This window comes from Periplaneta americana, chromosome 9 (genome assembly GCF_040183065.1).
Source record: "Periplaneta americana isolate PAMFEO1 chromosome 9, P.americana_PAMFEO1_priV1, whole genome shotgun sequence".
Lineage (NCBI taxonomy): Eukaryota > Metazoa > Arthropoda > Insecta > Blattodea > Blattidae > Periplaneta > Periplaneta americana.
In genome coordinates, this window is record NC_091125.1 from 53,569,629 (window position 1) to 53,585,015 (window position 15,387).

General features: G+C 31.9%; 1 protein-coding gene across 2 annotated transcripts in view; it reads left to right on the forward strand.

Moving 5' to 3' along the window:
* LOC138705937 (pleckstrin homology domain-containing family G member 5-like) overlaps nt 1-13,579 on the forward strand; it is a 705,365-nt gene extending 691,786 nt beyond the window's left edge. For both annotated transcript variants that reach the window (XM_069834734.1, XM_069834735.1), the window contains one exon: nt 659-13,579. In XM_069834734.1, the coding sequence (XP_069690835.1) occupies nt 659-668 (10 nt within the window). In that variant the 3' untranslated portion in view covers nt 669-13,579. The remainder of the gene's footprint in view (nt 1-658) is intronic.
* The last annotated feature ends 1,808 nt before the right edge of the window (nt 13,580-15,387 follow it).

Consider the following 15,387-nt stretch of genomic DNA (forward strand, 5'->3'; position numbering starts at 1 on the left):
TTTTTTTAACTTCACAGATTGTATTAATTTTCAACGCAATGCGAATTAGTAATGTAACTGTATTGGTAGTTGATGTTTTTATTTCTTAATAATCTCTTACATTAATAGGAATCGAATTGAATTTGAATGGTGGGGAGCTATGATAGCCCCACCACTGCAACTTAAAAGATCTATTGCACTTCTCCTTCATAGTATCCTATCAATTCAATAGTTTAATGTTCTTGTACATTAATAAGACAAATAAAGCATTCTTTTTTTTAATTGCATAATATCCACTGGTTTATTTTGTATCTCACATATGCTGGTACAGGTTCCGAAATAAAATAGTGGAACATTCTCTCATTGGACCACTCAGTTCCGAATCCATTAATTTAGAATAGTTATACAATGTGTTCTGTAGTTCATTTGTTTTTATTATAATTTTTTCTTTCGAGTTTTTTTATAATTAATTGGTTTGATCACATTATATTATATATATATATATATATATATATATATATATATATATATATATATATATATATATATATATATATATGTATGCCTAAAAGATTTTGATTATGAATTTTAAAGTAGTTTTTACAGACATAATATTGTAAAGTTTTGAATATTTCTGAAATGAAAGAACAATGCCTTATTTATACTCTTTATTTTGCAGGCAAGTTTGAAGGTAATAATCCAGCTGCAAACACAAATCTTTTTTCCGCCCACAAGTTCATTGTGGAGAATGAACTCTTGAAAGGGCAGCGAATCAGGATCTCTCTTAGGTTGGTCGAGCCACCTCCTAAGGTGGCTCAGGGAGGTAATTAATTGGGTTGGCTCTGTCAGTAACAGAGTTCTACGACTTTACGCACACAGGTCTGCCAACAGATATGGTCACATTCAGAGGTTGGAATTTAACCATCTCTGTTTTGCAGATAAAAAGATTCTGTGTCCTAATTGTTGGCAGACTTGGATGCGATATACTGAGCAGTCCTGGGACATGGTTGCAATTGCCTTGCTATGGCAGAAGTGCTGTCATCAATAAATGAAAGCCATTGTTGGAATTTTTTTGGACCGATGGAAGATATCAGCGTTAACACAGATTTAATATAGCACATACTGTAAACTAGCAGTGGCTAAATATTGCTTCTAGAATTGACCAAGGTTTGGAAGATTGATGAATAAATTTTTCCTAGTCATTTACACAATGTTGGAGGGGTTTGCTTATATTAAAGCAACAGTCAACTTACAAAATGCAGGATTTGCATCATAACAGGTATTCAAAAGATAAAAAGGTTTTTTTAAGGTTTATGCTGAGTCACAAGTAGAGGTAACAGAAGACTACCTAGTTTTATTCCACCTGTTCTTGTGTTTAATAAGATCTTTAGTAATACAATTATATTAATTTCTAATAATATTTTTTTGTACTGTTGTTTATTATATTTAAGACCATACCTAGTTTTGTTCCACCTATTCATATGTTTAATTAGAGCTTCAATAACACCAATTACATTAATTTAAAATATTTGTTCCATTAATACTGTAGTTTATTATATTCAAGGTCATTCTTAGGATTCTTATAGCTAAAATAAAATATATAGGACAATTTTATTAAAAAGTTGACCTTATAAGTTTATAAATTTGTATTCTTTCATTATATAGGGCTTTGATTTCAAAACTTCCCAGTCTAAATAACTCTATTTATTTCAATTGAATTTAATTTAAACAAAAAAAAAAAAAGCGTCAATTCAGATATTGAAAGGGAAGCTTAAAACCAGTGTTAATTAAGTTTTAGGCTACACCCCTTCATTCCCTCTAATCCCTTATTTAAATCTGAACGAGTGCTCAATTGTTTATACTTCTCATTAATTCGTTTCACATCTTTTGTTTTCTATTGCCGCCTGACAACCTGGGTTGTTATTATTGTCACTTGTTGTAAGATGAAAACACAGTTTATTTTGGGTAATTTCCTATATGTAATTAATGAATTAATGTAATAAATTGAATGTTCAAAATGTAATACCAGCGTATAGGGAATTATAAGTATGGATACTGCATGTCGGTACCTTTGATGTAGTAGTGCCTCATTTCAGTGACCTTCAAACCAGCTCTATCTGCATCAGTGGGAGGTTCTGCTTTTTACCTAGAGTTAGCGCTGATATCGCACCAGCAGTCAACACCAGAAATACTTTTCAGCAGACTTGCCAGCGAATCAGGACTGCTGTTCCACCATTCACGGGTGCTTGATTACACTGACCTTTAGCATTTGAAAGTGGAATTATATGCTATCGGAGTGCATGTGCACAGAAAAACAGACGAATGAAATTCGCTCAGTGTCCATTCTTTATAATTCCTATTCGCTGGTAATTCAGCCCATTCTGGAACTTCTCTACACAGCATTCCCATAGTATCAAAATCATACATAAATAACGTAAATCCAAACTTCGGCTTTTATTATTTTCTATCCTGTTTTAATTTAAAGAAAATAGGTTTATATTGCACCACCATAATATTCCTTAATATTGGTTTCTGTTATTAACTGAAATAACTTGTAATCAATAATATAGTCTTGTAATTTTATTCTTTTCAGCTCTGATAACAGTATAACCACAGTCTAGTATATACAGTCACGAAGCTCAATACATTAGGAATATGCATCCATAGATAGTTGCTAACCACTAGGATCGCTACTACAGCCTCATCACAGACAATGCGAAATAGTACCGGCACAGTCTATTGTTCCTAGTACCCGCACAACTGAAACTTCGTGACTGTATATACTAGACTGTGGTAGGCCTATAACTTTATACTGTGCTCTGATCAACAATAACAACAATCCAGGTTACCAGGTGACGATAGAAAACGAAATGTGTGAAACAAATGAATAATAATTGAATACTCATTAAATTTAATAACATAATATGGGGGTAGCATTTGAAATTTCGAAAGAGGGGGGGGGGGGGTTGAGAGAGTAAAACCTAAAATGCAGTTAACACTTCTCAATATCTAAATTGTGTTTTTTGTGTAGATTAAATTTAATTGAAATGGTTATTTAGACTGGGAAGTTTTGAAATAAAAGCCCAGCATAATAATTATGTTTTTATGTTAACCAATGTGAATGCCACTAAACAAAAATGATCTTATAGATTTTATCCTCTTACATCCCCTTACATAGTTTAATTTCTGTATTTGGCACACTGCATTAAATAATTGGATTTTTCATCAGCTGATCATCAAATACTTACTATTCTTGAGTGACAATAAATTGTTCAGACGAAAAATCTGTGAATTGAGAACAACAATTAGGAATAGCTGTTAGAAAAGAGTAAAGAGATACTTGTTTTCAAAGGCTTCGAATAAAAACTTTTTTTTTTACTGAAATCATAAAGTGTTTTTTTCGGAAAGATAATATAAATAATATTGCTTTGAGTAAATATACGTAAAACATGAAGGACACAATGGATTTATTTTTCAATTAGTAATAATGACTTCACTAAGGAAACATTATAGATAAAGTAAAGAAATGATAGGTAAGACAGTTGGTGTGTATTAAAATAAGAAATTATCGAATTTAGATCAAACTAAATTGTTGTTTACGGTATATCGAGAATTTCAAATTAAATTACAGGAAGAAACGAGAGAGTTCTTTTATTGTGATAATATCCACGGTTGTGGGTTGCACATATTGACTAAATAGTAATATTAAATAAAATTATCTGCAGCATTTTCATGTTTCATTAATTGATTGTGAGCTTTAGTGGTTCTGAAATAGCATTTTAAATCCTTAAAAACAGCGAGTCATTGGAGAGTTATTTCACTGACGTAGCCAAAAAAAATTCTTACTTATACAATAATAAAATTTAAATATTGTACTTTTAAAGTTTCCGGTAGGTACCACTTAATACAGCGACAGTTTTATAAATAAGTTTAATTAATAATTCTCATTTGTAATCAAACAGTTCATTCTTTCTATTTGTAAAGCATGTTAAAGCTCTCCCTCACGGCATTATTTCCATTTCCTACATTGAATGAAATTATTACACAGTTGAGATTAAAAAAATAGATATAATTATATCATTGTATAGATCAAAGCTGGAAATTCATAAATATTGAAATATTAATAACTTTTGTTAATGTAGGCTGGATACTATTGGTTTAGAATAGAATATGAAATTAGAATTACATGTTCATAACATTGAACTTCAAGTTCTTGTGCTACAGAAATAGTTAAAGAAAGTCATTCTGCTTATATGTTACTGAATTAAACACCAAACAGTAATTACTTCAATAAAATGCAGTTCTACAGTGTCATAGTTAACAAGTCCTAGACTTGTTTCAATATTTGAAAACTTTTTAAAATATAACTAATAGTAATATCGCCTATAATATTTGCAATCCTCTCCACATTGTGGAATGTCTCTGCGAGATAAGTTTTGTAGAACAATGTTGGCAGTGCTTATAGAATAGCAAACAATGTTATAGTCTCACTGCCAAGTAGGGCTTTGGTTTCGATCCCAGAGCAATTAATTCCTTCCAGAGCATGAGTGAATGAAGAAGACATTGTTACTGTCTCAACTAAGCTGTTGATTTTCATATAATACTGGAATTAATTAATTAATGTTATGAAATTGTCTTCTATGTTCAATTCTTTATGTACCGATATGTGTGTTTAAAGCGTATATTTTTATATAACTCTTATCTGGATACTGCATTATTTGGAAGGAAACATAATATGCCTGTTGAAATCTATTGTAAAATTGTCTGTTAAATTCTACAATTACTTTCTGTGTATGTCTTGAACTCTTTCAGTACACGCATATCACATAAAATTTTACAGTAGTCAACATAACATAACAGACTGTGGTATGGGGTATAGGATATGATCAGAAGTTTTCTGTGCTAATGGAATAAATAAAATATATAAAAAAACTAGGTTTTCATTGTTATTTTGACAAGGTAATTCGTTTGCTTCATTCGGCAGTTTTATTTTGTTCATCATTATCACTTGACTTCACTTACAACATTTTCCAGCCCTAATAGCTGAGTTTCCGAGGTCAGCAGTATTCTAGAGAATATAGCTCAACCTTCAAGCTATGGGGTAGCTGTTGCTTGTGAGACAGCATGGAAATAATTTCACCATACAAATGTTGTTTAAAAGTATAATTGGAAGGAGAATATATTTATGATGTCTGTATTCAACTTCATGTAGTGAGTTAAGATATGGAGAGACATTTCTTTTTTAATTTGTGAAGAATCGAAATAATGGAGTACAGTAAACTTTTTCTAGAAATTATTAAAATTACACTTTCCATAAATCTTCTGTCTGATAATATTCCTAAAGGTATACTTTTGAGTTGTTGTACCGTAAGTCAAACTCATTCACTCATGTTGTAGCATTTGAAGACGAGGCCTAAACCATGTAGCACGCAGTGGAGTTTGTACAAAGAGAACAAAGAGTTGTGTGCATAGTAAACAATAGTGGTTGTGTAATTTATGTACAATAATATAGTATGTATTCAAAGTCCAGACTTAAGGCCTTTTTCAAGCTGAAAATAGCGACACATGTAATATACTGTCTTTTTTTATATATAAATATTGTACGAAGATGCTAAGAAGTTCCACCTCATATACTGATTTGGTCACCATATATTTTGTGTGTTTCTCTTTTCTGCCAGGATGGTGATCTTGTATAGAGCCGAAGTTTTGAACTGTAATTCAATTGAAATTGTCAAGTCGAAGTATGCATGACAGAATGTTATGTCACTTTTATAGTTTTAAGAATGGCACATTATTACCAAGAATATGACTGACAAGCTACTTGAAGGCGAAATCTTGCTAATTCAGGAGCTACATTGAATATTTAATGACCACGAGTTCAAAATTTATGATCAGTACATGAATACTTGTGCAAAATGTTTGTACAGAGTGTCCCAGAAGTCTCCATACATAGGAAATGTTAGTTGAAAATAGAAATTACACATAATGTGGCAGCCTTCAAGAGTCAACATAAGTAAATGTGATCCAACCAGTTCTGACGCACATTCTACAACATGTTCAGCATCACATGATGACAGACGTAACCTGCAAATGGTGCAAGTCCCGGATTCTCTCTTGTTAGACCTGCGACTTAAAAGAGACACATTCCGTATCTATGGAGACTTTCGGGACACACTGTAGATTAATTTTCGTTATCATAAATTATTTTGTCAGTCATATTGTTGCTCAGAATTCTCAAAGGAGTTTAGGTGTTTTATTCTGGCTCTTTATATCGAAGCATAGCCATTTTATTACCGGTACTCTAGTGTTATTTTCTTAATGTACTGGAACAAACCTGACTTTGGTCAGTGCCAGAACAAAACACCTCAATTATAAATAAGTAAGTCTCCCATCTGTATATTATTTTGTCTGGAGAAACCATTCCTAGAATTGAAATCACTGATGAGGATAGTTTACATTAGGGCTTGTTTCTATTTCATACTTTTTGTTGTCCTTTCTGTATTGTATCTACATATATTTACATTTACCACAGTCAGTGAACTGCTTCTGACCGGTACTACTACTGTGTACCAACATTAAAATGACTTCACAAGTATTTCACTTTTGTCTACGTGATGAATGCAGCAATATCTTCATTTACATTTTAACTTCCACTATTTTAAACATAAAATATTTAAATATTGCACAATTGCGTCTCCCAACAACAGTGTGACTTTGAGGGAATAGATATGATCTCTACAAAATTGCTGCTTCTTCTTCTTCTTCTTCTTTTTTTAATAGTATACGAACTTCTATATTCCTTATGCCAAAATAACCTTAACACTTTAATGCCTCATTTGCTTAATATTTTCTCTACATTATTGCACCAACAAGTGTATATAGTCCCTGTCGTTTATAAATAAATTATTTATAAATTTAGAAGCAGAAGGAAATGATTAAAGTTAAAACTTATTGTCTCATACAACTTTATTGTCTCTACGAATCACAATTCCAAGTTGGAGAACATAATTCCTAGTCTGATTTCGAATAAGGACATATGATATTATGATAAATTTATATTTCTGTTTCATTATCATATTACTTGTCTAAATGTGAAATGACTAATTCTTATATATAAAATAAACTGGAAAAAAGGTTTTAGCAATATTTAACTATATTAAAAATAACCATTCTTGTAGCTCGCATAAGTCATATCTGTTACAAACCGACAATAAATAAACAAATAAATTAACTTATATATAAACAAAGGTATACACATATATTGTATGAGAAGGAGCTTTTCATGTTGTCTTTCTTATAGATGTATCGTTTCTTTATTGCTCAAGTGCTTTAAAATGTATTGTAAAGTAATCATGCTAATTTACTGCTTACTATAAGTTATTTGCAAAATGCCTATGTGGCCTTTAAACTACATTTAAACACAATTAAAAATCTCTTATTTTGACATTATTAATATATAAATGTAAAAATAAAATTTCATAATTTCTTATGGTCAGTATGATTATTTAGTCCTGACAGTCGCTGGTGATATGTGCCTGGGTCAGGCGAGTCCATTTAGTTACGCCAAGGGGTGTTGGGTTAGTCACTTGCTTGCCTTCGGAGCTATCGGATGTCATGCGTGCAGTAGAGCGGTATGTTTCTAGTACAATTAAGCTGTACTGAATTCCTTTACTGGCTGCTCGCCCTTATCTCTACCCTGGAACTCTCCCCACTACTCCTATTACTTCCCCTCTTTCACGTCGCCGAGCTGTGAGGACTAAATAATCGGTCTGTAAACAATAATAAAAGCATCCAAAACAAGAAATTTTCATTTCTTTTTTAATTGCTAATAATTTTAAATAAGCAGAAACAATTTAAAAATACATTAATGATAACATATGTTCTGTACTGGAAGTTGTAAAGTTTTACCATTTAGATTAACCAGCAATTATTCATTTCACTATTTTGGGCATACATAAGCTATATGTAATTAGGCTATGTAATAGCATACAGGTTTCTTTTAAATGTCAGTGAGAAAGACTGTTAAGAACTCTAAAGACCGAAAATAATCCTATCACTTTAGTAACACAGTAGGTAAGCTCTTTCTCAATTTATGCAGTCTCAGAGCAAATTGCTCTCCAAATATCTAAATATGAATTTCAATTAAAGGAGCAAGAAACATATAATATACTGTGTGTTTATTTTTTTCAAATAATTGCTAATTTTATTATACATTAACTTTGTAATAATATAGATTACATTATTTTAATTTAAAATTAACCCTACTGATAATTAATTAATTTTTGTTTTGCTTTGCAGAAAATTAACACGGTTTTTAGAATAAGTATCCAAATCTTCACATATCGTATTACTCTGTGTATTGATTCCGATAAATGAGATACGTTAAGATTCCATTATGATCATCATAAACCAATAGAACTTGTCCATCCTCGTCCTGCAGTCAGTGTCTCTTTCTTATAGAAGTATGAAGTAATTTTCTTACATCTTTCTAATGTGATATTGGTTTAAAATTATTTGTATGTCCAGTCTATTGAAGAAGTAATTTTTTTAATTTTATAACACTCAATTCCTTCAGAGTTGCACTGGTTGTCACACCTTTACTTTACAAATACCTAAGTCATAAGTATTAGTCGATGAGTCCTTACATCTACCTAAGTCATAAGTATTAGTCGATGAGTCCTTACATCTTTCTTGCATGGTATGGTCGTTTATGCGCACAAAATGAGGTTACTTCAGTAATCTCACTGAAATGGAAGTATAACAATGTTGTAAGGAACTGTCTGTTACTGGTACTCTAAGAAAATATATTCCACAGTAAATATGATAAGCTTAGGCTCTAGTCTACCTAAATACTAGATAATATTCCATATGTTGGCATGCAATAAAATAAAATCACAGAAATGGAGGTATGCTCATATATACTAACATATAGGTCATTACGCATTGAAACATACACCATGTAATCAGAAACACTTAACCTCTGGTGTAACCTGAGTTATTACGGAGTGTTCTGTCGACAATTTAACATGATTAGATATGAATTACTAATAATACCAGCAAGCTTTTGATCATTTCCCGGTAATAAAATCAGTCACTGAATGTCAATTGCCATAGGAACATCTAATTTAATAAAAAAACCTACATTTCGATCAGAGGGATAATGTTGTTATTGCACAAAGCATTTTTTGTCTCCTTGTCAAATCCTAATTGACATTATTATTGACATAGGGCTACTTGTCATTACTTTGTCTCTTTATCATTGACAGTGGGACTATTTATCACTAATCTATCTTCTCATCACTACACTATCTAACTTCATAACTGACAGTGGAACTACTTGTCACTGATCTAACCTCCTCGTCTAACCCTACCTAACGTTATCACTGATAGTAGGGCTATTTGTCTCTAATATAGCCCCTCATCAAACCGTACTTATTTGACCTTATCACTGACAATGGTTCTACACGTCACTAAACTCTTCATGAAACTGTACCTAACTTTATCACTGATAGTGGGGCTACTTGTTACTAATTTATCAAACTATACCTAACCTTAGCACTGACAGCGGGACTACTTGTCACTAATCTATCTCCTCATGAAACCCAACCTAACCTTATCAGTGATAGTACAGTTACTTGTCAATCTATTCTCTCTCAAACCCTACCTAACATCACTGATAGTGAAGCTACTTGTCGCTAATCTATCTCATCAAACCGTACCGGTACCTAATCTTATCACTGACAGTGAGACTAGTTGTCACAGTCTATCTCCTCATCAAACCATACCTAATCTTATCACTGACAGTGAGACTAATTGTCACAGTCTATCTCCTCATCAAACCGTACCTAATCTTATCACTGACAGTGAGACTAGTTGTCACAGTCTATCCCCTCATCAAACCATACCTAATCTTATCACTGACAGTGAGACTAGTTGTCACAGTCTATCTCCTCATCAAACCGTACCTAATCTTATCACTGACAGTAAGACTAGTTGTCACAGTCTATCTCCTCATCAAACCGTACCTAATCTTACCACTAACAGAGAGACTACTGATACTTTTATTACTAATCTGTCTTATGGAATCGTACCTAAGCTTATCACTGATAGTGGGGCTACTTATCACTAATATATCTTATCAATCTATACCTGACCTTATCACTGACAGTGGGGCTACTTATAATTAAGGGAGAGAGGAGGAAGGGATAGAAAAGAAAATCGTTTTTTCTGGTAAAAACAGCACAAGTGAACGTCAGGCCCATTATCCTTCTGTTCGCCTACAGTTATTAGGTACCAGTACTACAATATATGAAATGTTTGTCACATTGATGAATGCATGTCTCATACTTCTTGAATAACCGAGTAAATAAATAAATAGGAAAACAAATTCAGTTCGTCGTGTGTAATTGGACTGGGTTTATTAGCAAAAAATCACTGCTAAACAAGTGCTGGCCAATAACTTTGCCAATGAATGTGAGTAGGGTGCTGCCAGTTATTATGAATGTTACTTTATATATCGACACGCAATGAAATGTACTACACATGTATTATGAACTAAGTGGCCATAAGGAGGAGGATATGAGTGACCACTGACTAATACACTAGAACCGAGTACCGATATACTCAAATTCGAAATGTAACAAAGCAAGAAGTTCAAGTCATGCCTGGAAGATGATTATTTATTAATCAGGAGTTTCAATTTATTGAACTCTTGAAAAACGTTGGAATTTCGCATTTGATAGGACAATTTTATACATACAGAAACCTGGCAGTTAAAGAATTAGAAGACTGAAACTGTTTCATTGTTGTACTCTGTCATTTTAAACATTTACAATTCATTTATATTGATAATAAAACAAGAGAATGACACCTCTAAACAAATTTAATGCATATTGAAAATTGTTACAGGATGAGAGAACTGTAAAAGCAAGAAATATAGTGATTACATATTTATTGTATGTTATTACAATTTTAAGTTCAAGATTTCCCGTTTTGTGTGTTTCAGTTTTATGTAAGGGTGAATTAACGAAAGTGATATATGGGGTGCTCAGATCACAAGGGAATCAAGTCACAAAAATAAAGTTTTCAGAAAATTAGACTTGAAGTCACCCATTAAAGATGAGTGTGATTTTAAAGATTTGCACCATTGCAAAGATTGTGAGGACATGATTCTTTTATGCTCTGAAAGTAGCCTCATCTAAGGTACATGTAAAGACGAAATATCTCCCAATTGATCAAAAGTGGACTTGATTCCCTTGAGCTCTGAATGCCCCATATGTTACAGCAATTAGTATTTTGTGATATTTCGTGGTGTGATATTTTTTAATTCTTGCACTGTCTTAGAAGCAGAAATATGTGTTAAATTTTTCAGAAACCTGAATCATCTCCATTATAAGGGAACACAAGGAATGGGGAATCTATTTGTTAGAATCAATAGTTAACTCTGAAATGTTGGATGTTTCTGCAAAAAAATTTTACACCATGTTCAGCATTGTGGAATTCTCATGTCATACTGATTATATCTCGTACTTCTTATTGCAAGATAGCATCATTCTCGTTACCGTAAAGTGGGGTGACTTTGAGCGCAGAGGTGACTTTGAACAGTAATTTAGCGCCCTTCTAAATTAAATGCTGTACCCTATTTCGAAAAAACTGAACTAATTTATTGACAACTTAAACAGTTTTTTCGCAATTGGGTACAGAATTTAATTTAGAAAGGAGCTAAATTACTGTTCAAAGTCACCCCACTTTACGGTACCAAAGTTAGTGATGATGCATATTCCAGAAATATAAAATGTGAGATACCTACCAAAAATTGTTGGCATATATCAGCAGACCACAAATGGTTATCATGAGAAAGTTATGCATAATTACACCCTCCATCAGCAAGGGATCACAAGGATATTTAGTTTTTAAATATCCTATAATGTAGCCTACTCATAACGAACTTACTGCTGACATTACCTTCTCTCTCCTTTTACATATCATTTGGTCACATTCTGATTCTGGTAGGATGTTACACTTGACTTGACAGAAGTTATGAATTTTGTATGAAGTTTATTTACAACCGCTGGAAAACCTGATGTAAATGTTTTAATTTATTGAATTTCTTAATCTATTTTTTGATTTTATGTCATATATAATTTTTTTTTAATTTATCTCTAGTTGCCAGGAACATTAGCTTTTCTCATTTGCAGAAATCTGGAATGTATGATAATAATAAGTGCAAGAATTTTCCTCTTTATTAATAATTCAGCAAATGAAAAGTTTGTTATATGAAGTTTAACTGATTAAATATTAAAACAAAAAGCAAATTGAATGTGATTGAATGTGTGAAAAGTGGCCCTGAAATTGTCAAAATTCGGATATGAAGTCATTTTTATCTTTATAACTACATGTACCAGTACTTAGTATTTCTTTCAGTGGAGTAAGAGTTTTGAAAGGAAAGTAAAGAAGGAAGCTGGAACGTGCATTATTCTTCCTGTAAAATGTTTTTTTTTTGCCCACTGGATGTCGTAGCGGTGGAATTTCTTGTCACAGCACCATGTAGTTGCCATAGCTGAGATGAAGCCGTCACGAATTATGACCAAAACACCTTAGTTGAGCAACAATAATAAAAACAAAGGGGGAGTACGTCTTAATAAGTATTTAATAAGGAATACATCTTCAACGAAGATTGTATTGTTTCATATCTACTACTTAGTATTTAACTGTACATAATCATATAGCAAGTTGCCTTGTTGCACTTTTTGTATATAATTGTTAATCACTATACGGCCTACCATTTTGGGAACAGGCAATTCCTCTCGGAATAGTCTTGTTTACTTACGGTTGGCATTTTCACTTACTTTTGATGTGGAAGTAAAGGGTTGCCTACTTGCATATAGTTTTTTGAATTATGTATCCTAACTTATATGAAAATAAAATTAAAACTACAGTAGACCAAAACTTTGAAGAAGGAAAAATGTGGTCATGACTCGAATAAATTTCACTTCAAAGTGAAAATATTCTATTGAATGTTAATCATCAGTGAAAATGTGAATTAATTTTATAGTACTGGTATACATTTCTTTACACAGCTGTTAATCTTCGACTTGGGGCAATATTTAGAGAAAGTTATCCTAATATTGCACTAGAAGATTATCAACATTACATATTATTAATATGAAAACCAATAAGAAAATGTAATAAGCCAATGTCATGTTTGCCATTGGCTTTTCAGAACAGTAAATTTATTAACCAAATGCAATTAAATTTATTTAATTGTGTAAATGCAGCAAGTCCATCATTACGCTTCTTGTAGTGCAGTATTTGTTCGAAGTTTCATGTTTTATGTATATTACAGAAATTATTCTCCAGGTTTGAATGCAAGTTGGCAATCCTGGTTAATCCACAGTTGAGCCACAATAATAAACGAGTAATGAATTACAACAGATGGAAGAGATACAGTATTTTCTGATGTACATTGTTTTCTTGAGCGGACCAATATCTCTGTAACTGTCTCCTGCAGCTCATCATGTTATTCTCAAAATGCCTTTTATGTTTTTCTGTTGGAAAGTTGTATAAAAAAACAACAATAAATATGGACCACTGCTCCACATGCAAGCTTATTGTAGTGATTCTAGGCTGGGAGACCACAGGTTCACCAACTAATTTAAATTAAATGTTGCATACTTAATTATATGTATAATCTATTATTTATACTTGAGAACATGATTATTATTGATATTACATATAGGATCTGTTGTCCATATCACATTGAGCAGGAATGAATATTTGGTTTGTATTGTAGAATGGGATAATTTTAAATTTTATATTTAGAGAGGAGAAAAAGAGAATTTATTATTGGAAATTTTCTGTTTGCATTGCTGTGAAGAAAGCAAATAAATAATAATAATAATAATAATAATAATAATAATAATAATAATACATGGAGGGACAGCTCATTAAGGGCCATGACCAACCAGCTGAGTGCTGGCCTAACATAGTGTAAGTACCAAATAACAGAAATAGCATCCTTTCTTTTTACAAAGAGAACATAATAATAACTGTCTGTGTTGTAAAATGCATCTAATAAGAAATATTCTGTTGTGTAACAATGATTTTAACCGAGCGAGTTGGTTCAGACAATAATGTTTGAGACTCGTATTCAGGAGGTCCCAGGTTCAAATCAAGTGGCCGGCCAATCTGACTAAGGTTTTTCATGGTTTCCCTCAGTCACAAAGGCAATTGCCAGATTGGAAATTTAGATACCATGATTCATCACAGCCTCAGTCACCATCTCACCAATATCATAAACATTAATAAAAATCTAAAATCAGTTGCTTGAATATAAGCCATGTACAGTATAACACACGAAAATGGAAACAGGAACTCAACAATAGTAAAAAAACGGCCTACTGATATACTCAAATATCATAAACAAGCGATATGACCACAGATATTAAAGCATGTATAAATAAACTTAACAAAAATTTATTGTAATTTAAGACTGGGACTTGCAGCTTGACTACTTTCTGTGCCACAATTAAAACATATTAAAATCCTGACAATGACAATGACAGTGTTAGGAAAATAGTGTAAAGTTTTGCAACTAATTATTCAAGAAAACTTTAATTTTGTTTTTAGAATTATAAAAGCAATGTTCATAGAATGAAATAATTCTAAAAACAATCATGTTACTGTAGTCTTTACATGAAAATATGAGAATTTCATTTATCTGAGGAAAATAAGAGTCTGGTTGTACAAAATTACAGAAAAGTGGCTCATAGGAAATTGTTTATTATGTTTATATAAATAATATGTTATGCATGAAAGATTTCATTTTATTGAATTTCAAGTGACAGAATTCGCCACAGAAATTTGACACTGATAGAATTTTTTATTGTGTGTTTAATCAAGTTTCAGATTTCTAAAAGTATTTTAATAGGAGTTTAATAGTGGATCAACAATTCTTAACAGTAACTTAAAATATGGTATGTATTTGTTATCAGACTGCGTACCGGTATGATTTGGTTAATGTTTTAAAATGGCCTTACTGGGTCTTTAGTGTACAGTATTGTAATAAATATCTCCATTATTGAGATATATATATCAAAAGATACAGCTATTATATGGAGGTAAGGTAAGTGAGTAGCTTACTGTTTTTACTTAGTGTGATAAAATAGCTGAGTATAAATATTTGGAAAGAATTAAAAAATCTCCATTTGTCGTAACTCTAGCTGCTACAAGCATTTTCTTCAGCCAATTAGAAATAGTACCCTCCCACTTCAATTTCTGAAGTAGTAACTGGTAAACATATCTTGTGATAAGAGCCTAAACTAGATTAACATTATGAAATACCTAATATTAAATAATCATTATCTTTACATTGTTTCATTCTGCGCAACTTTTCAACATTCATATTGT